This window comes from Nuphar pumila, chromosome 12 (assembly GCF_984573655.1).
Source record: "Nuphar pumila chromosome 12, dmNupPumi1.hap1.1, whole genome shotgun sequence".
Classification (NCBI taxonomy): domain Eukaryota; kingdom Viridiplantae; phylum Streptophyta; class Magnoliopsida; order Nymphaeales; family Nymphaeaceae; genus Nuphar; species Nuphar pumila.
This window is the reverse complement of record NC_143260.1, coordinates 100,814,206-100,835,730: the sequence shown is the minus strand read 5'-3', so window position 1 is coordinate 100,835,730 and position 21,525 is coordinate 100,814,206. Positions and strand designations below refer to the sequence as shown.

General features: G+C 36.8%; 1 protein-coding gene across 2 annotated transcripts; it reads right to left on the bottom strand.

Moving 5' to 3' along the window:
- Window positions 1–1,664: 1,664 nt before the first annotated feature.
- LOC149821326 (uncharacterized) lies at window positions 1,665–20,318 on the bottom strand. 2 transcript variants are annotated; one of them, XM_089982334.1, is made up of 8 exons: window positions 19,881–20,318; window positions 18,827–18,875; window positions 18,333–18,390; window positions 17,430–17,524; window positions 17,229–17,332; window positions 9,704–9,832; window positions 3,813–5,801; window positions 1,665–1,872 (listed from the first exon to the last, which is right to left on the bottom strand). In XM_089982334.1, the coding sequence occupies exons 1-7, from the start codon at window positions 20,024–20,026 to the stop codon at window positions 3,833–3,835; spliced, it is 2,550 nt and encodes an 849-aa protein (XP_089838460.1). In that variant the 5' UTR covers window positions 20,027–20,318; the 3' UTR covers window positions 1,665–1,872; window positions 3,813–3,832. The 2 variants fall into 2 exon arrangements, with proteins under 2 accessions (XP_089838460.1, XP_089838461.1); XM_089982335.1 differs by having other exon boundaries at window positions 19,920–20,300.
- Between the last annotated feature and the right edge of the window lie 1,207 nt (window positions 20,319–21,525).

Here is a 21,525-nt window from a genome sequence, read left to right as displayed (position 1 = left end):
TATACCTAGGATTCAAATCCTGGTAATTAGATTCAAAATAGTCCTACACCTCTCTTGCCTAACACATCAAGAGTTTGCAAACGTTTATTAGAAATGTGAGCCAGTTTGAAATGCCAAATGCGAGTAGGCATTAGATGGCCAATTTACTGATATTCTAAAAAATGTAAAAACCATTTCACCTCCTACCCACTCCAATTATCAGTTTCGAAACACAGTCCTGTAACAAACAACTATCAATGTCAAATATGGCTATACAATTTAAATCTTGAGTTAGTTTGCTTATAAAGATTAAGTTGAACTTAATTTAAAAAATATACCTAACATTTGAAAGAATAAGCCGAGTCTGAACACCAACGGTACAGGCTTGGGCCAAGCCTGTACACCAGATTACTTCGACAAGCTAAGCTTGAACATATCACCCTGTGTTCGGTCAGACTAAGGTGGCCAGCGACCACCAATCGGCCTGAAATCCCTTGTGTGTGGCCGAGAGAGAGGGAAAAGCTTGCAGGTGGATGGCTACTGATCGTGTTCTAGCCAATAGTTGTCCATCCTCCGACCGGATGGAGATGAAAGGTGTTAGGGTCACGAGAGGATGGCAGATGGGTGTGGTGAGAGGCTGGCAGTGAGAATAAAAACAAATATCTATAATGAATTCAAACGGATTTTTTATGAACCCGGCTCGTCCGCTCAGCTCCTGCATCAACATGCTAATCATATCTTACACCATACACCAACTCTCAGTTGACACCCAAGTCTAAGGCGTGTGTATATTGGGTATGGATTTATTTACAAGAGTTATCTATGTTTTGATCACGTAACTAAAAGGGACTATATTTCAAGGCATGTTATTTTCTATTAAAATAAAACCTTATAACATTTAAAATACTAAAATAATGTTAAAATGTTATCCATACGTGTCAGTGTCCATGTCTAATCCAAGTGTGTCCGCTAGTGTAACTAAGGACACGTTACCAAAAGGGATGTCACTGTGACCTAGCTTAGAATCAAAGAGGAAGAAACAAATTAAAGCTGGATAGGTTTCCTAATGATCAATAGCCCTATAATTAATGGATGAGTATGCAACATAAATATTTAATTAGGCTATTAGCCAAGTAAAGATTCTTCAAGCCTGATGGGTGGGTTCCACATGATGACACATCACTGTTTCACCCCTGTTTTCGAATAGAAATGGCTGCCTTCACCTGATTTATTCTTCTCTCAATGAACCGCCTTTGCTGCTCCATTAACAGGCTTAACTGAACTTGGACAGGAATTCCTGATAAATCAGTCTAGCAGCTCTAGCTAGGCTATCCAGCAGAAGAAGTCCCACCAGCTCTCCCCTCGACCCAAGTGAAACATGCATGAAGAGTTGCATGCTTATTCTGTTCTTCCTGGCACAGTTGGGCCATCCTGGACTTAAACTAGAGGGCGAGAAACCCCGTCAACAAGTCAATCATCACACCTATGATCCAACCAATTGGGAGAGAATCAACAGAATGCTGCCAGTACTCTTAGTAAGCCTTTTAGTGAGGCAGGTATCAAGCAAGAAGGCGTTATGCGTCATCCCAGTGTGTATTCAGTAATCAACACAGTTTAGAAGTTCCCTGTCATAACTAATAATGCTTTTTACACTTCACACAAAACATGGTTATGAACAATGGATGCATCAAACCGCTTTTATTAAAATCTTTCCACTCTGATTTGAATACAATGGAAAAGGAATTATAGTCTAGAATACAATGTTGTGAAGTAGCAAGTTTAATTGGCACCATTATCGTCCTTCCAATCCTCTTCTCCTCTTCCTTTTAAGCTATCTTCATTTAGTAATTTACAATGTCAGCATTGTACTTACATGTCGCCCTCCACAGCTACCTGCAAGTCAAGAATGCATCAATAATATAAAGCTACTATATATATAAAGTACCTAAGGGAAAGTTCTGCATCGGAGAATAAGATATGGGATACTTTTCACAGTAAAATATGTCACAGATTTTAATCCAAGAGCAACAAGCAACGCCGACTCAAAGTTATACCCAGTTAAAAAACTGATTAAACAAAAACATACTGAGTTATTAGTGACATAAAAGTTCCCAAAAGAAAAAGCACATGACCTCAAGTTTGAGAGGCACAACTTTATGCAGGCAAGAAGCTCACAATTGAGAAAGGAAAGGGGATAATAAGATAAATGAACGATAAAGAGAAATCCTGATTAATCACAAGATGATATTCATGATTCATCTAGTTTTTTTATAACAACCCAATAAATGATGAAGCATATATTGGAACAACTCAGATTCCCTTGAAGTATAGATGGCAGTGGACCGGAGCGGGGGCGGGGGGACAAGGTCTCCACCCCCCCCGCCTGTCTCAAAATTCTGCCCTCCATCCCCGCACGGGTTTTGATTTTAACCGCCATCCCCGTTTCATGTCTTCCATCCCCGGTCCAAACGGGGCGAGCGAGGCGCCCCGTTTCCCCTCAGTCCACTGCCATCCCTAAAGAGTATTTTAGCATTTTACTAACGGGGATCGGGGACAGGGCAGGGCAAGGAGGGGCGGGGGAAAGCGTAAGTCCATCCCCGCATGGGTTTTGATTTTAACCTCCATCCCCGGTCCACTGCCAGGTCCACTGCCATCCCTACCCTGAAGTACAATGTCAGATGAGAAAACACATACAACAAGTTCCTGTAGATCATTGATCATGCAGCTAAGAGAAGGAAAAGAAAGACTCAATACATACTTTAGCAACCATGCATAATCAGGAAAACAAGAAAATGCACCACTAGTTTTGGGGACACAAAGGTCATTAACACATGAAAGAGAAAGAACAATACAAAATTCTAGCTATGAGGTGTCTCCATTCTTTTTAGAAGAATCCTTATGGCAGCCAATGCTGTAACAGGTCAAGGAAAATGAATTGGGAAAGATTTAATGTATCTATATATCTATGTATATATATAGTTCTAGGACTTCAACTGAAGTAGTAGCTCATCTTCATACTGTTCTGCCATCTCTATTTGTCTCTTCCTGTACACTTCTAGCATTCTTTGTTTCAACAATCTATCAGGCTGAAATCAGACATTAATATCCATGTTAAAGCCCCTCTGAGCAAACTCAAAGTACAGAAAGAGGAACTTTTGTTTTTTCCATAGTTCAAGGGCCTATTTCCATCATCTGATCCCACTGTTTGTTAACCTTATAAAAAAGTGATCCACTCATGAAGAACTTAGATAGCCCTGCCTCAGTCCTGTTTTCATGTAAATTACGAAATTTACAGGCATCTACTATAGTTAAGTCAAAAACTCCATAAATTGGAGGCTTCCATCTTCATGGGAATTAGGACCATAAAGATCAGGGTAGTTTCTTTCTTAGTAAGTTAGTAACCTTACAGACCTAATTAGCACCACACAAAGGACAAGCTCCTCCTGGTTTATTTGTTCCGCATAAATCATTTTTAGTAAGATAGCATAACTACAAATCCAACTATCTCACTCGGTCCCACTTATGTCTTAGTTCTTAATATTGGAATAAAATAGTTTTATGCTCAGAAGAACAAAGTTGAGCTCTTCCTTAGGAAGACAGCAATGAAAGCTTATGGAGTGATACTACAAAATGTTCAGACACAAATGAATAAATTAACAAATACTTGATAATTAATAATAGGTTCGAGAGATAGACATACTAATGCAGAAGATAATTCATTGCTCCTGGTACTAATATAGAATACTAATTAGCTCAAAAGAAATGATCTTAGCTACACGTTGCATTATGGAATTGATCAGGCTAGCAATTTTAGTCAGGTTGGAAATATTTACCTTTTGATCCTTCCAGAAGATCATTTGATTTCTTTACGAATATCTTCGATGTTTGAATTCCAGCCAGTTCCGCATAGAGTCCCATTTACTGTAAAGCTAATAAATCTAGCATTTCGTTTGTGATTCCCTTCACCAAAAATGAGCTTCTTTTCCACAGCACTGGCTAGCGCTCTACGCTTCATTCTTGACAAATATGGTGGAGAGACAACCACCGAGCTTCTACCAGGAACGCCAACTTCATCATCTGCATCTACACTCTGTATAGAGCATGCACTTTCATTCACCAATGTTTCTACATGAGCATCATTTCTGGGATGGCTCATTTCACTAGGGGTAAGTACACTGCTCTGCATGTTGTTGCCCCCAGATATTTTCTCATTCCATTTTGATTCCAGAGACAAATGTGGCCCCCTCAGCCTTTTTCTTAAAATAGAAGGCGTGCTTGTAAAAGTTTTGGCTGCCTCCTTCAATATAGATTCTGGGCTTCGTGGGACCAGATCAACACCTTTAAGAATTGAAGTCTTAACACCATAAATGGATGGGGCAACCATCTGCTGACTATAACCCCGCTGAATCAAAGGACTAAAGAGATCAAAACCTGTAGGCATCTCACAACTTGTTAACTGGGGGGACTTGTAACAAGAAAAAGTACATGGAGACTCAGCATGATCTGCAGATTCAACCGCTTTGTTGGTTTGATTGGCTTCATTATCACTTGGACATGGGAAACTAGAGGATGGAATCTCAGTATGAGATGTTGATTCAGAAATTCTGCAGGTTGGATTTACTTCACCATTTATTAAACATGACAATCCAGAAACTGGAATATCAGCATGATGTATTGATTCCAAAATTTTACTGGCTTGATTGGTGCCACCATTTTGCAGGTATGATAAACTAGAGGATGGAACCTCTACATTATTGTTTGATTCAGAAATCTTGGTTTCGGAACATGACAAAGTAGAGAATAGAATTGTAGCATGATTTGTTGCTGCATAATCATTGTTAGTTTGATTGATCTCACCACTTCTGAGATACTTCCCTGACTTGTTTCTTAAGCTTGATTTCTTGTAGCAGAGACCAAATTTAGACTTCTGAGGCCCTGGCTCAGGTAAACAGGATTGTTGGCTTTCCTCTGTAACACCTACAAAGGTATCTTTGCCAAGAAAAGCTGTTGTACATTGTTCTGAGTTGTGATCAGAACACGTTGAAGCAGAACACTCCAACTTGAGCTTGCTTTCATTCTCTGACCTAACTACATTTGCGGATTGGTCAACAGGTTGAATGATGATAGATACTGCCTGACCCAAACAGCAACTCTGTGTGTTTGAAGATTGCTTGCTTTCACACTCTGACCCAATTACATTTGCAGATTTGTCAGAAGGTTGAATGATGACAGATACTACCTGATCTACATGGAAACTCTCTGTGTTTGATTTTGTTGTTAAATCCTCACTAGCTAATACTGATACATCCTTCAAACCACTATTGGAACTTGAACCAGGAGCAGATAGTGGGTTTTCGTCTAGTTCTTCACGGGCAGGTCTTGCAACATCCTTGGAACAATCATTCACACCTAAAACACTAGCTGATACAGGTTTTGTATGTAATTCTTCCAAAGCTGATAGTACTATGTTGCTCGATCCATTACATCCATCTAATATCAGGGCCAACATTGGCTTTGTGCCAAAAACTTCACCAGTTGGTCGTGCTACAAACCCACTATGCTCACCTGACATGAGAACCGGTGGAGGTTTTGAGTTTAATACTTCACCAGGTAATCTTGATGCATCCTTAGATCCATTATGTATATCTGAAAAGGAAGCTGATAGGGGTTCTATGTTTAACTCCTCACCAGCCAGTGTTGCTACATCCTTGGACTCATTATATCCACCTGAAGTTGAAGCTGACAGGGATTCCCCAGCTAGGTAAAAATCAACCTTTTTCTTCAAGGAACTGTTCCAGTGATTCTTGATCGAGTTGTCAGTCCTGGATAAGCAAAGACATTAGCGAAACAAAAGAGATCCAAAATGGTCTATGGAAACGTAAAAGTATAATGCCAATGGCTTCTCTCAGACTCATATACTTGTCTATAGGTCAAAGACATACATGCTTGTGCCTAACATTTGCTAATATCTCAACATGTTTAACCTACCATCTAACATACAACATGATACATGATTCCTTTACCAAATCTATTACTGAACATGCTATGAACCACAGCAGGAATATGCAATCACGTGACATCCTCAGCAAGTCAAATGCTCGGCTAGTTTTCTAAAGCTGAAATGTTAATGTAATGCCCATAGATGGAATAAACAAATTAAAAAATAAAATTTTCCATATTTTTGTTCCCTGTGAAACACGACACATACTACCTATTCCACAGAAACACGCTTCCTTCCAGTTGCTGCAGAAATAGCACTCATGCAATTGTCCATACTACCCCTGCCTTAATCTGACTCAGATGAATGGACACAAAGTTACAGGTTTTGCTCATTTCATGATTCCCTGACTGCCATCCAAGCATTAGAATGCTGCCACATTGTCTTTATCTGGCTGACAAGCCTTTTCATATTTTATGGATGATTTTGTAAGAGCAAGCTCAATCTATCTGGTAAAATCAAAAGATGAAGTCTATTCCATATATCATGTTTTTGACAAGAATTTTGGTATTAGATTCTCTTTGGTAATTCAAGAGAAAATAGCATTCATCATCTATATGAGTACCACCAAATGTTTGACACTAAAGCTTAAAGCTAATGTCCTTACACCCCATAATAGAACAAACCACATAAAGGAAAATTGAGACCTCTTAGACATTAGTAACATGTCATCATTTTCAGCAAAATGGCCCAAAATAATAGTGGACTAGAAGTGCTTTTTCTGCTGCCTTTCTGATCAATAAAATGGCCTCTGACATTCATGGTGGTGTCTCCAAATTTGTCTTCAATCTACCATCTAATGTTCCTCCTAAAATCTCTGGTTGCATTGCACTAACCCCCTCAACACAAATCTATACTAGATTCACAAAGTATGTATTTATCAAGTACTTGCTTTCTCAGATAAGGTAAAAGGGTTGTGGACCTACTAGCAAAAGCAAGGGAGTTTTACATTTTCCCCAACCACTCCAATCAAACCCCTTAAGTTCTCTGAAGAGACCTTTCCTCAACAGAATTGAATAGAAAGTAAACAATGTATGCATACAGTTTTAATGGTTTTATTGTTATGTAGCAAATTGAGAATGGTAAACCATCAATCCAAGTAAAAAAAATCTGTAGAGGTTGTTGGAACTGTCATATGGAAATTCTAAGAATATATGTGCTGAACACTGAGAGGAGGATGTTTGGGAAATTAATCTAAGAGGATATCAAGTTATAAACGTCAATGAATGTAAACTTCAAGAGTAAGCCTGTGAATTCTTTTTGGTGACCTCATCAGACCTTTTTTCTGTATATTTGTTTTCCTTTGATGAATGCTTTTCTCTTTTATTAAAAAAGTGAGAAAACATTGCTACAAAGAAGAAGCTAAATGTAGCGTAGAAGACTTCTATCACCACCATCAGGATCAAGCTTGAAGTGATTGAGAAAAAAGGTGAAAGTTTATTATCAGTATACTCCTTAAGGAGAAAACATGTAACCATGCCCCTTACACTCACAAGCAGAAATTCAAGATTCGATATAATCTGAATTTCTTGATACCCCTGTTGTTCTTGGTTGCGAAGCTCCAAATGGTAAAAAATCTTCAATTTCATCCTTTATTTCTCTAAAAAAGACCAAAGATTGTGCATCTCTATTCTCCCATACTTTTTCATTTTGCAAGTTTCTTGCAAGTCTAAAAGGACATTTATTAATAACAGCTCTGACATTATTGCCACCATAAAAGAAGCTATTAAGACCCTTTAAGTGAAACATACTCATAATAAATCGGATAAGGACCACACAAAAGAACAAGACATGGAAGTTGGCATGCCAATACCAAAAAAGAAACCAGCTGAATGAAATCAAATGCCTAAGTTAAAATTCAATCCTGAAGCTTCTGTTAAAGGTGGAAAGCAAGCTGGGTAATGAATGGATAACATGGTAAAAAATATACACATTACGAAGATACTTTTGTTCCCCATAGGGAATCTTATTATTTTTCAATGTTTTTTTTCTTGAGGACCATGAGATAAGGTCAACATGGCATCATCACCAGCCTTACACGGGAAAGCAGAGATGAAAAAAAAATAGAATCAAGATTTATTCTTGAACTTATTTGTGGACAATACAATACTAGGACATAAGATGGAATAGACTCCAAGAAAATAAATCATACATACATATATATGTATTTATATGTAAGTATGTATGTATATATGTATATAAAATATGTTTGTATGTAACTTGTGGACAATACAATACTAGGACATAAGATGGAATAGACTCCAAGAAAATAAATCATACATACATATATATGTATTTATATGTAAGTATGTATGTATATATGTATATAAAATATGTTTGTATGTAGCAGCAGCCAGCAATAGAACCAACATTAGCATGGGTGAACTGAGCATTTTTGAGAACCTTAGATTCCTCATTTGTCTTGGCTTAGATGCTCACTAGATTTTTGTAATTTTATGTTGACTATATATCAGCTTAGCTTTGAGAAAAGAACTTTGATATTTTCTTCTAACAGGCTATCAATTTCAATGCACTTTGATCTTTCATGAATGCATAGGATCAAATGCTACAACTTGCCAGGAAACCTGAGATTTGCTTTAAACTATTAAGAGAAAACTTAAATAAATCATGGCCTTAACAAATATCTATGTGGACCCTGTGCTCAGCCATGTCTCTGCAAAGCTAGATTGCTTCTGCAATAGTATAATAGCCCAATGATGGTGATAAAATGTGATTACTTTTTCTAGATATAGTCCTATTTACAAGCGTTTCAAGATCTTGTGTATAGCTTCCACACAAGACAAGTGTAATGCAAGCATAAATTGGCTAATTACATTGATAACTTAGGCTGTGTTTGAGAGCTCAAATCTCAGATCCGAGGATCTGACGTGTCATGGGTTAGAGCTGATGTGGAGTGGGCCCCATGCTAAGATCCGAGTTCGTCAAACACGCTATCTGAAATCCTCACTTTTCAAGGATGTCAGATGTTGGGTGTAGGTCGGGTTAGAGATCCTCGGTTTAGAGAACTGTGGGTCCCAAAAGCACCCTTAGGCTTATGGTCTAGTAATGCTAGGTCATTAGATTAAAAACAATAAGATGCTTAATGCTAGAGAAGCTGACCTACATTATTGCCATAATAACGTGAGATCAGATTTTTCTCGTCCTATTTTCTCTCCTCTTTTCTCCATTCTATTATCTTTCTTACTCTTCTTGATTACTTGCAAAGAAACATAAGTTTAAAAATGAGAAAAAAGGACAAGCAACTTGCTCCAACACATGCTGAACAAGTAAAACACACAAATATCTCTGACAACATGGCAGAACTTATTTGCTTTATTAAATAATTAGGGACCTAATAAACTTATAGAGTTAAGAAATTAAGGTAATACCATGAATAAGAAACGTTACAATAACAAACCACCTTAACGTCTAAGGCAAGAATTGAAAGCGGATGAAGGAATAAGCTTATCCCCAAGATAATTAAAATTTCAATTCTAGGACCAAAAACTGTGATTTTGAAGGTATATCGGCAATCCATAGCCACTCGTATGCCCTTAAAAGAAGTAAAATAAGGAAATTATTCACATGAGAACTTCCAAAAACAAAATATAGTTTCATGCTGGTGCAGTTAAGAACAAAATGCTGTTACTCTATTAAAGCACAAACAGCAGCAGGTGAATCCATGAATAGTTCATCAATAATTTCATGTTGCAAATCTGACAGTACCTTCCAGGAATAACCTTTGCTATTTCAGCCCATTTATTTCCATGAATTCTATGGGCATGAATAAGTGCTAGCTCTTCCTCCTTTGTCCAAGCGTCCTTCTTTATAACAGGGTTCAAATGGTTATGCCACCTAAAATATAAATAAAGCACCCACTCAATGCAATACAACATTTTAAAAGGAGAAACCAACACTTGAAATTATTACAGGTATTGAATGCAGAAAGATTTCGTCATGAACAATTAAAAAAGACTTTCATACAGAATACTCAACCTGAAGAACTTCAACTACAGGCAATGGCTTTAACTTTCTATTGGTAGGCAAAATTCAAAGAGGGAAGCCATTACGGAATAAAATGTCTAGCCTGTAATGAAATGGTGGTCTTCCACAAAAGTGTGTGAATCTCTCAAAGAGTGTCTACTAGAGACACCACAAACACAACCCATAAAAGGGTATAAATGAAAGAACACAATAAAAATAATGAATCTTTATTTCTCACAAAATATGCTTAAGAAGCATTGATACATAGTTGAAGGGGATCACCCCTATTTATACAAAATGGGAGAGAGATGAAGGAGAGCTCATTTAGAGCTCTCCTTAGAGTCCAATGGCCTAGTTGGGACTTGACTAGTTTATAACATCTAGTTCAAACTGAACTAGATAATAAAACAGAAAAGAAAAGAAAATTAATAAAAATAAAATATATATAATAATAAAATAAAATAATATTATTATTATATATATATGTTACATTTTACATTTTAACACTCTCCCTCAAACTTACGGTACAAAGAGCGAAAGTTTGTTTAAGAGGAAGTAAAATCTGGGAGTAGAGAGAGGTTTGGTGAAGAAGTCTGCTAATTGATACTCTGATGTAACATATGGCAGATCAATGGTTCCACATAGATATTCCTCTCTGACATAGTGACAGTCCATCTCAATATGTTTGGTGCGTTCATAAAATGTTCAGTTGCTTGTAATATATATTGTACTCTTGTTGTCACAACACATAAGTGAAACTTATGTTGATTCAATTCCTATGTCGGCAAGCAGACGTCTGAGCCAAACTACTTTCATGGTCGTGGTTGTCATGGCTCGGTATTAAGTTTCGGTGAACGAGAGAGACCTTCTGTTGCTTTTTGCATCTTCACAAAATTAAGGATTCACCTAAGAAAATACGAAAACCAGTGGTTGAGTGTCCATTATTGGGATTACCTCCTCAATTTGCATTAGTATATGCAATTAAATCTAATGAAGATGATGCAGACAAGAAAATGTCTCGTGAAAGAGATGACTTAATGTATCTAATAATATGCAAAACTGCTCCCATGTGAACAGTGGTGGGAGCATGCTGAAACTGGCTATCTGTGTGTACAACGTGTGTTATGTCTAGTCTGGTAATACAAAGATAAGAAAGTGTTATGATAAGCTGTATGTAAGGAGTGAGATCATCAAGAGGTTCTGTATCGTCAATTCTCATTTTAACGTTGACAACTTCTGGAGTGTCCACTTTATTATCATCTTAATTTCAGACCTAAAAACAATATCAAAGACAAATTTAGATCGACATATCAAATACCCACGAGGAGAATAAGCAACTTCAATTCCTAAGAAATATCTTAATAAACCTACAACAGTCATTTTAAAATTGAGTTTTAAGGATTTTTTTTAATGTTTTCAACTCCCTGTTTATCGCCTGTGGTGATGATCATGTCATCCACATAGAAAATAAGAACTATAATCACTGTATCGGAATTCTTAATAAACAAAGCACTGTTAGTCAAATAGGATTGAAAACCAATATCAAACATAACATGACTAAACCTATTATACCAAGCTTTTGATGCTTGTTTAAGACTATAATTAGCTTTTTCTAAACGAAGAGCTTTACCCTTAGAAATACTAATACCAGGTGAGGCTTCCACGTACACTTCTTCAACTAGATTTTCATTGAAAAAAACATTTTTCATTTCCTAATGGAAGCCAAGGCTATTAATGTTCTGACAGTGGTCATACAAGCAACTGGGGCAAAAGTTTCTTCATAATCGATGTCATACTCCTGGGAGTACCCTTTGGCCACTAATCGGGCTTTATACCTTTCAAGAGTTTCATCACTCTTGGTTTTGACTTTGTAAACCCATCAACAACCTAGAGGAATATCTTGATCAGTCCAAGTGGTAGCCTTTTCTAATACATCAAATTCTGTCTTCATGGCTTCTACCTATTCTTTATGATTTTTGGCTTGAGAATATGATGATAGTTCAACATATGATTGTATTAATGCAATAATTGCCCTGTACGTGGGTGAAAATGATTTGTATGACACAAAATTTTCAGGAGATCTAGAAATTCAGGATGGTACTTTGAAATATTTTTCTAATGCACATGGGAGATTTGACTCTCTTCATCTTGAATATTGTAGACCAACATCCCTATGGGTTTGCTCTTCATTATCATCATTATGTTCAAAATCAATAGTACTTTGATCATTGCCAAAGTCACATTCATTAGATTTTTAAGTCAAATCTATTAAGAAAGAATATTAAGTGACTTCCTTAGGTTTTTCAAATTCAAAGAAACTTTCTTTCTCTAGGAAAGATACATTTATTGATACATATAATTTTTCATTTTGGAAATCAAAACACCTATAGCCTTTTTTATTATTGGCATATCCTAAAAAGGCACAGGAAATCGCACAAAAAGAGAGTTTATCATTCTTGTTAGTGAAAATAAAACACTTGCATCCAAAGACTCTTAATCTAGAATAATCAGAAGATAGGTTAACAAGTTTTTCAATTAGAGTTATATTTTTCAAAGAAGAAGATGACATTTGATTAATAAGATAAGTAGCATTTAGGACAACTTCTGCCCAAAATTCTTTTGGAACTTGATTTGCTATTAATAAAGTCCTAGTTGTTTCCATGATGTGTCGATGTTTACGTTCGACCAGTCCATTTTGTTGTGGTGTGTGTGGACAAGATCTTTGATGTGTGATGCCATATAAGTTGAGAAAGTCTTTGAATTATTTGGACATAAATTCTCTCCCTGAATCAGTGCAAAAAATGAAAATATCATTTTGAAATTTATTTTTAACCATGTTATGAAATGTTTAAAAGTGTGAAAAAACTTCAGATTTATACTTAAGTAAATCCAAGTATGGCTAGAAAAGTCATCGACAAAAATGACATAATATGCATATCCACATTTTGAAATAACTGGTGCATGACCCCAAACATCTGAATATACTAATTCAAGTGGTCTGGAAGAAACAAAAGTTCTATCATGAAATGGTAATTGTTTCATTTATCAAGAGTACAACCTTTACAAGTAAAACTTTCAGAATTACAAAATTTTTCTAAACTTGAAAAATGTTAGATTTTAGCCATATGAGGATGACCAAGTCTTTTGTGCCACAACTCCAACTCTATTTTCTGAACATTATAACAGAAAGCATTCTTAAGCAATTCCAAAAAATCCATGTAATAGAGTCCTCCTTCTCTATGACCTTCCCCAATCAGCTTCCCTGACTGGCGATCTTGTACCCAACAACTATGAGAAGAGAAGGAAATATTACATCTGTAATCAGATATTTGAGAAATAGATAAAAAATTTAAATTTAGTTTAGGAATATATCTAACTTCTGGAATAAAAAAATTTTGTTTTATGAAAATTTTCAAAATTTCATATTCCTTCTATTTCAAGAGAAGTTTCATCAGCTGTGAAAACTTTTGACAAACTTGACTTATTTTTAAAAAATTCGGATAAGCTATTGATATTTGGGGTCATATGAAAAGAAGCACCAAAGTCAAGAAGCTAAGAAAAGTTACCTAGATCGGAGAATAATAAAACACTTGCTCCAGTTGAGACTTTAGTTGAGAAGGATGCTCCTTTGAGAAGAGGTTGGAGAATCTCCATTAATTGAGCCATAGATACCGGTGCATCTTGGTCCTTTGATTCCGATCCAACAGATGCAACTTTTTGTTTTCTCTTCCTCTTAGCTCTCTTAGCTTAGGACACTGAGGCCTATAGTGCCCCAGTTCATGACAATGGTAGCAAATGACTTTTCTTTTGTCAAAATCACCATTTTGTCTATTGAAATGAGGTGGCCTATAAGAGCGTACATGGTTACCCGGTCTAAACACAGCTAGAACGAAATCATCTTCAGACTTTGGAGTATTCTTTTTAAGTCTGTTTTCCTCCATAGTCAGTTCTTTTATAGTATCAATGATAGAAGAAACCTTTTCTCGATGATGAAGAGCCAATTTGGTCGACTCAAATTCCGGTCTTAAACTGTTTATAAATTGATAAAAATGTTTCATATCGAGTTGCTTTTGGAGAAACTTGATGTCTTCGGAACAATACCATTTCAGCTCTAGAAGAGCCAATTCCTCCCAAAGTTCGAATATCTCATTGTAATATTCTCTAATAGTTTTATCCTTTTGAGTCATTGTCCGAACCTTGTCTTGAAAATTGCACACATGATCTTTAAGAGAATACATATTTTTAAGATATTCCCAAGCTTTATCGATATGCGTAAATTTAGCAAAGCTAGAGTATTTCTTAATGTTAACGCTATTAATTAGCCATGGCATAATTTTGGCGTGCCCTATCATCCACTATTTCCATTTTTTTCATAGGTCGCTAATGCCTTATTCTTCTCTCCTTCTGTGAGAGGTACTTCTTTGTCATTCTCAATTTTTGTGAGAATTTTGGTTCTGAATCAGAACCATCTACTATACCCCACAACCCTTTTCTCCAAATGTGGTGCTTCATGATTGAAGCCCACATGACATAATTGGTGTCATTTAACTTCATGGGTACGATGGTGATCTTATCATTGTCATCCATCTTTTACAAGGGTGAGAAAGAAGAAAAACATATGAGAGAAGAGAAAAGAGAGAAAGAGAAGGACAAGAGAGGAGTTCTGTAGCCAAACTTCCTCCAAATGCTTTCTTTCTTCAAAACAAGTCTCTTGAGTCATGAACAAGAGGATAAAACACCCTTTGCAAATGAGGCACGGGAAATGAGACGAGAAATCTTCAAGATCTAAGGTCTCCAAGGCTCTGATACCATGTAATAAAATGGTGGTTCTTCCACAAAAGCACGTGAATCTCTCAAAGAGTGTCTATTAGAAACACCTCAAACACAACCCATAAAAGGGTATAAATGAAAGAACACAATAAAAACAATGAATCTTTATTTCTCACAAAATATGCTTAAGAAACATTAATACATAGTTGAAGGGGATCACCCCTATTTATACAAAATGGGAGAGGGATTCCTTGAGAGTCGTTGGACCTAGTCCAATGGCTCTAATTATAGCTGTTGGACTAGGTCCAACGACACGACTATAATCTAGTCAAGTCCTAGTTGGGACTTGACTAGTTTAGAACATCTAGTTCAAACTGAACTAGATAATAAAACAAAAAAGAAAAGAAAATAATAAAAATAATATATATATATATATATATATATATATGTTACATTTTAACATAGCCTTATTAGCTTATTATCATTATACATTGATGGAGGGAATCTTAGATAACTTGGACCATCTTTCAGTTTCATTTGCTCAGAAAGGCAATAAAGATTTATATCAAGTTCGTTTAGTCAAGCCACATGCAGGCAGTACAAGTGCCTACTTTGAACCCATCTATCTGATCTATAGTTTGGATCAGCTCATCCAACAAGGGTCTAGTCTCGTGTATGCCAGAATCAACCTACCTCTACAGAGAAGTGAATTAGCTCATCCAGCAAGGTTCTAATCTAGTATATGTCTGAATCAAACCACTCTGTCGTCTGTAAAAAAGTACATAAATGAAGAGGAAAGAGAATATCTGAATTTTCTGTGCAGCATCATCAAAAGGCCTGACCTTGTAGGAATGGTTTCCTATTAGCGAGTAGAAATATTCCAATTTTCCCTTTCTTTTTCAGTAAAATAATTGTTTTTGACCTATTTTGCACAAATTTGAAGATTCAGTTTTCCACACATATGTATCACATACTAGATTGGTTTTCCATAAATATCACTATTCTGTAAAAAATTATCATCTATGGGTTGAAGTTGAACTATTTCCCATTTCTACTACATCTTTATTACAGGTTGATGATTATTTATATTAGGCTTTCTTAACCTATTTCCTGTTTAACACATTGGCTTATTCAAAATTGTTGTGTACTTGTCTCATGCAAGGGAAGTTAGAAAGTGGATCCTTCCATATATACTTGTATAGAGAGACCCTAATTAAGGTAATGTACTGCAATCCGATTATTGCTCTTATGTTGCATTATAAAAGTTGGTTCTCATCCAGCATCACCAGGGTGAGTACAAGGCAAACAAATAAATACAGAAGAAAGATTATCCAACTTAACAAAGTTCCTTTTTCCTTTTCTTTGACAGGCAAGCTGGGGGATAATCCCATGGGATTCACACCCAAGACCCCTGGGCTAGGAGACCTAATCATCCAGCTATCTCACTCAACCCCATCTAAACAAAGTTGCATAAGATATGGTATAGGAATCTCCACCTGAACGCTAAAATATCGCCCATTCTTTGACAGAATTTTTTATTGCACTACTCAGTCGCTAAATATTTCTTTCATAATGTCATAATGCAAGCATGTAGTGTTTAGTATTCATTACAAACAAATAAACATACATACATACATATATACCATTAAAAGGAATACGGAATATATGTATCATGAATTTTTTATAAATTTGTTGACAATGACAGCAATTCAAAGTTATTTAGACGCTATTTTGGAAGTGACAGTCAGAGGTCATCAGAGTGATAAGTGTGAAATCCCCACTTCCAAAACTGTTTGGAAGCCATGAAAAAGGGGAAAAGTAGGAACTGGCATGACCTTTGCCAATTCCAATTCCTCATTTCAGCTACCACCATGGTGAGGTGAATGCTACACCGGTTACACTCCCGATGGTCACACCGATGACCTTCTCAGTTCATTTATTAGGGTAAAAGGTGCATCCCAAACAATATAACTATGGAAGTGGGGAATCACTATTGGATTTTAAAGAGTGCTCCCAAACAACCTTGAGGATTTGCTAAATCCATGAGCATTATGGAATCTACTTTTTCAACCCCAAGAGGCAGTTTCCAAACAGAGCCTTAATGGAACTTGAAAATTGTTTCTCCCCAGCTACTGTTGTATGAAAAATGATGCTTACACCTGAACCAGTAAATATACATTCCAAAAGCAAAAACCATATACAAAAATCTCTCTTATCTATCATTTCCTCCCTCCCTCTTCAATTTTTTCTAATGTTATATTTTAGTTTTTTCAATTTCTTCCATTTCTATTTTTTTTTAGATAAAATGGTTTAAACGAAATGTATGTTAAGCAACAAATAAAGATGGAAATAAGACATGTCTGACCTAGGAGGGTGGGCACTTACTAGTGATAATAGAATGAAAGGAAAAAAGTTTATATAAATATATGAAATGAAAATAAATCCGTCCTAAGTCCACAACAATATAAGAATGTGTTTGCAGGCCCAGCTGCATTACCTCTCCCGACATTGCTTTCCTATACGGCCTGGCAAGGATTTGGCTATGACAGACCACTTAGCTGGCCCAAACTTTTCAACCAGTTTGATTATTATATCATCTTCCTGTGTACAAAATAAAAGATAGGAATAACTCACATTCAGAAACATAAAATTCAGATACTTATACGAACATCAAAAGATTGTTTGGCTAGTGTACAACCTCCTTGGTCCATGGCCCCTTCACCAATTCAGGGTTAAGAACCTTCTGCCATCGATGAAGACATTGCACTTCTGTCCTATCTGTGAAAAACTCAGCTGCATGCTCGCAAAATATGTACATGTCAGTCCCCAGTTTAATAAATTCTACAGAGACATAAGAACAGGGAGGAACTGAGTTTCTTATGCCATTAATTTTTTTTTGCAAAATTTCACATTAATCTAAACTTAAAACATTCAAAGCTTCAAGAATTTGAAAGATAATACATTCACAAAACATGGCAATATCTTGCTTTTCTGACCAAACAAAGAACACTAGATCTTGAGAACTGTTGGAATAAAGACCACACTTTTGTTTAGATAAATGTTTGACTCTTGGAGCTCAAATCATACATGCAGATTTTCCTACATAATTTGGAAAAACCCAGTGGCTCAAGCCAGGACAAGGTCCAAACATCAAACCCAGATGTTTTAACATTTTCAATATGTCACTGTATAACAAATCTTAGCCAAGACTCATCCTAGAACATTTGAACATTTTAGACTGCAAGTATGGACCTAGTCCGAACACGAACGTTAATATTCTCTAACTCACCAAGTTTTCGGCATGATCCAGTCACAACAAACCAAAAGAGAGATTACCTCTCGCTTGTAGCCTTGTTCAATGTAAACAAAAACTACAAAGTGACGAGTGAGAGGAGAAATGTGCCACTCTCTCTCTCTCAAGGAACATACTAGTTAAGTACACATTATGATGATAATGGATATTAACATGCCATCAAGTTCATATGTCAAAATATAGCAGAAATTTTCTTTCATGAATATGGAACATGTAGTCTACTACCAATAAAAAACTTAGCAAGAAGTAAAAATTAAGCTATAACCATAATGAGGAGGAGATAGAAACCTATTTTTTTCCAATTTTTTCCCTTGAAAGCTCCGACAGCATGGTGCAATGTTTCATCCTGTAGCATTAGCAAGATGTGAGTGAACTGAACATATTATTAAATGATGAAACATTATAAATGTTTAATTTAAAAGTGAATCATAGCCACACTAATGCAGCAGAATTTCACTTAAATGGTGAACAGAATTTTATCTTTATTGAAGCAGATGTTAGGCTTGACACATGCAGTGGCACATTCTTCAAATTCTTCATGCAGGTTTGAGGAAACAGAAAATTACTATGTTATAATAGAAAAATACATAACTAACCATTGAAACCATTTAAAATTAACATGTAGTTATTAAAAGAAGAACATACCAGTAACCATTGAAATCATTAAGAAATTGTCACATGAAAGCTTACCATTGAATATGAAAAATAAAATTGAGAAATAAAAGATACTGTCCATAGAGAACTGTACAAGTAATAGTTACACAGACCACCATTTTTCTTACCTCTTGTGGTGTCCAACCCCCCTTTGCTCTCCGAATTGGTCCACTTCTCCTGAATTAAAATTTCAACAGGCGTTAGTAAAAACTACATAAAGCAGCTAACCTCTTTAATCCAATAAAGCAAAGTAGACCAATCAATTGCACAAGATGACAAGGTCATCATCCAACAAAAAATTACAAAAGAAGATGGAAGAAAAAGTTGCACATTGGAGATGGAATGGTGAACATAACTCAAACTGCAAACAGAGCAGAATTTGACATTATTGCCTGAACTGAAAAAAAGGGTATTTTATGTTTGCAATCCAAATGGTATCATAATAAACAGTTCCAAGCCATTAGATACCACATTTATCAGAAGTTAAACAGTGCATTACCGCATTTTTCATAGATACAACATCGTACACTAGTTCTGCCTGTGCTGAAATTTTCAGCTGGCTATTTGAGACGACACAGTTACATTATATCCAGAATCTAAAGAACCAAATAGTCACTAATGTTAAGCAAGATGGGATATGAGGCAAATAATCAGTAAATCAATGAAACACTGACTGTTTCGGTTCAAACAAGGCAAAATAAAAATCGACGTAAAACTAACTCTTATTAGATACTACTAGAAAATTGTTCCTGCTCATCAGTGGCTAATGATGCAAGAGTCAATACATAATTGCAACTACTACTACCCCCATTTTTTTCATCGTACCGAACCCTAATCAGCTATTAAAGATAGAAATCATTGTCCGAATTGCGTTCCATGATGAACAATGATCTTCCTAACAACCTTCGACAAAAATATAAACCCAAAATATTCTTAATACTACAAAAACTCTAATCAGCTATCACAGCAAAGCAATTCCGCGCCCATATTTAAGGACCACTATCCGATCCCACAACTTCACATCAAAATCGATTTACAGCATCAAAAAATTAACACACGGAACAATTAACCAATCCAAAGCCATGAAAACCCCCCAAAACAACAAATAAAACAGAAATAACAATCGTAATCTCGAAGAACACCGATCCTAAAAGAGTGAAATCGACGAAACGAATCCTATACCGATGAGACGGAGACACGGACACAGGAGGGGTCGAGCACCTATCGGAATCCGACGAGACCGATACGGCAACGGACTGCTTGTTCTCTACGCAGTCGAGAACCTTCTCGGGCATCGCCATCGCCCCTCCCAGGAGCTCTCCGACCATCCCCCGCCCCCAAAAAGGAAACTCTCAGCCTCCGAAAAAACTCATAAATCCATCGAACCCTCCAATTCGGGAACGAAACCAATCTCGAACGCGGAAACACCGCTGGATTCAGATATCCCCCATCCGAAACTCCACAAATCCCACCCCAAACGATACGCAGGAAGAAAGAGAGCAAGGAAACCCGGAAAAAAACTCTAACCCTAGAACGAGAGGAGAATCACCACCGTCGGGACCTCTCATGGAGAGCAAAAATGGCGGGACGGGAGAGAGGAAAGGAAAACCCTAGAGAGAGAGAGAGAGGGCCGTTGTGGGTTCCTTTTACGAAAGGGAAACGTCTATCGCTAACGGCGCCGTTAGGAGACGTTCGGTCTGCGGCTTTGGAATCTTAACGGCTAGTGACGGTTTCCGTCGGGGAAAGTTTGAAACATCAAACGGCACTCTCTGTCACACGACGCACACACGCACGAAACTGAGGCGGTTGGGGATGTGAAAGGTCTGCGGACGATCCAGACCGTCCATCGTGGTCTCCCTCTCCCGGGATAGCAACGGTTGGGGAGGGTGCTTCACTTCTCCCCTCACGGTCAAGGACAGGAATGGCCGTTGACTGATCTATCTCCCATGCCCTTGACCTTGGGTCTATGCATTCAATTGAGATGACAGGATGTTAAATGTGAATTTAAATCCAATCTTGATGCATCCTTGTCCGATAATGGGCCCATCAAGCTGAGCACTTCAAACCCAATATGGATTCACTAACCCTAGACCCGAAACCAAAATTGTATGGTCCAAAACTGTCCATGTGGTCATTATGTGCATTAGCTTGCTTCCAAATAATGGTCCTATGGGAAACTTCCTTAGCTCCTCACCAACGCCTTTAAGGAAATATCAACAATTGGAAGTTTCTTTTTTATACATTTACGTGGATCACGTGCTCTCTTAATGAGGACTTGATTTACACCGTTAGATTTTTGTTAATCTAAAGGCCTATGTTCCTCACCATTTTATGGGTGGCATACTATAAACGTTTCAAATGTTGTAAAATATTTTGATGAAATTTTCATCAAATTATGTTAATGGTTTTGTATGTTAATATTTTGGGAATGTTGTTTTTAAACATATAATGACATCAAAACAATTTTAGCGATAATTAACTCACACTGATGCATTTTCATTGGGTCATCAATGCAGATTTAATGTAATACTAAAGATTGATCAATGATCATATTTAATCTGCCAAGCTAGACTCATTATCAAGGGAACTAAGTATGACACTTAAACAATATCTTAATTAGGTTACTCAAAACTTATCCTAGTTAGGTTTGTAAGTTGGTTGGGTAGACCTGATTTAGCATAAGGACCTTTCACACCGGCCTGGATCGCCCGAGTGGTGGCGGGCTTGGGGGAAAGGTGCTGACCCTGCCGTCCCATTTTTAACTCACACCAGGTATGCAGGTGACTTTCACTGGTGGGCTTTGTAAGCGCTTGGGTGTCGGTGACCC

What these genes read in the sequence shown, in the direction of transcription:
- LOC149821326 (XM_089982334.1), bottom strand. Translation starts at nt 20,026, where the DNA reads ATGGTCGGAGAGCTCCTGGGAGGGGCGATGGCGATGCCCGAGAAGGTT. An exon ending in AAAAAATTGGAAAAAAATAG is followed by an intron (nt 17,525 to 18,332) that starts GTTTCTATCTCC and finishes GCGAGCATGCAG; the next exon opens with CTGAGTTTTTCACAGATAGG. An exon ending in GGAAAGCAATGTCGGGAGAG is followed by an intron (nt 9,833 to 17,228) that starts GTAATGCAGCTG and finishes TTTATATTTTAG; the next exon opens with GTGGCATAACCATTTGAACC.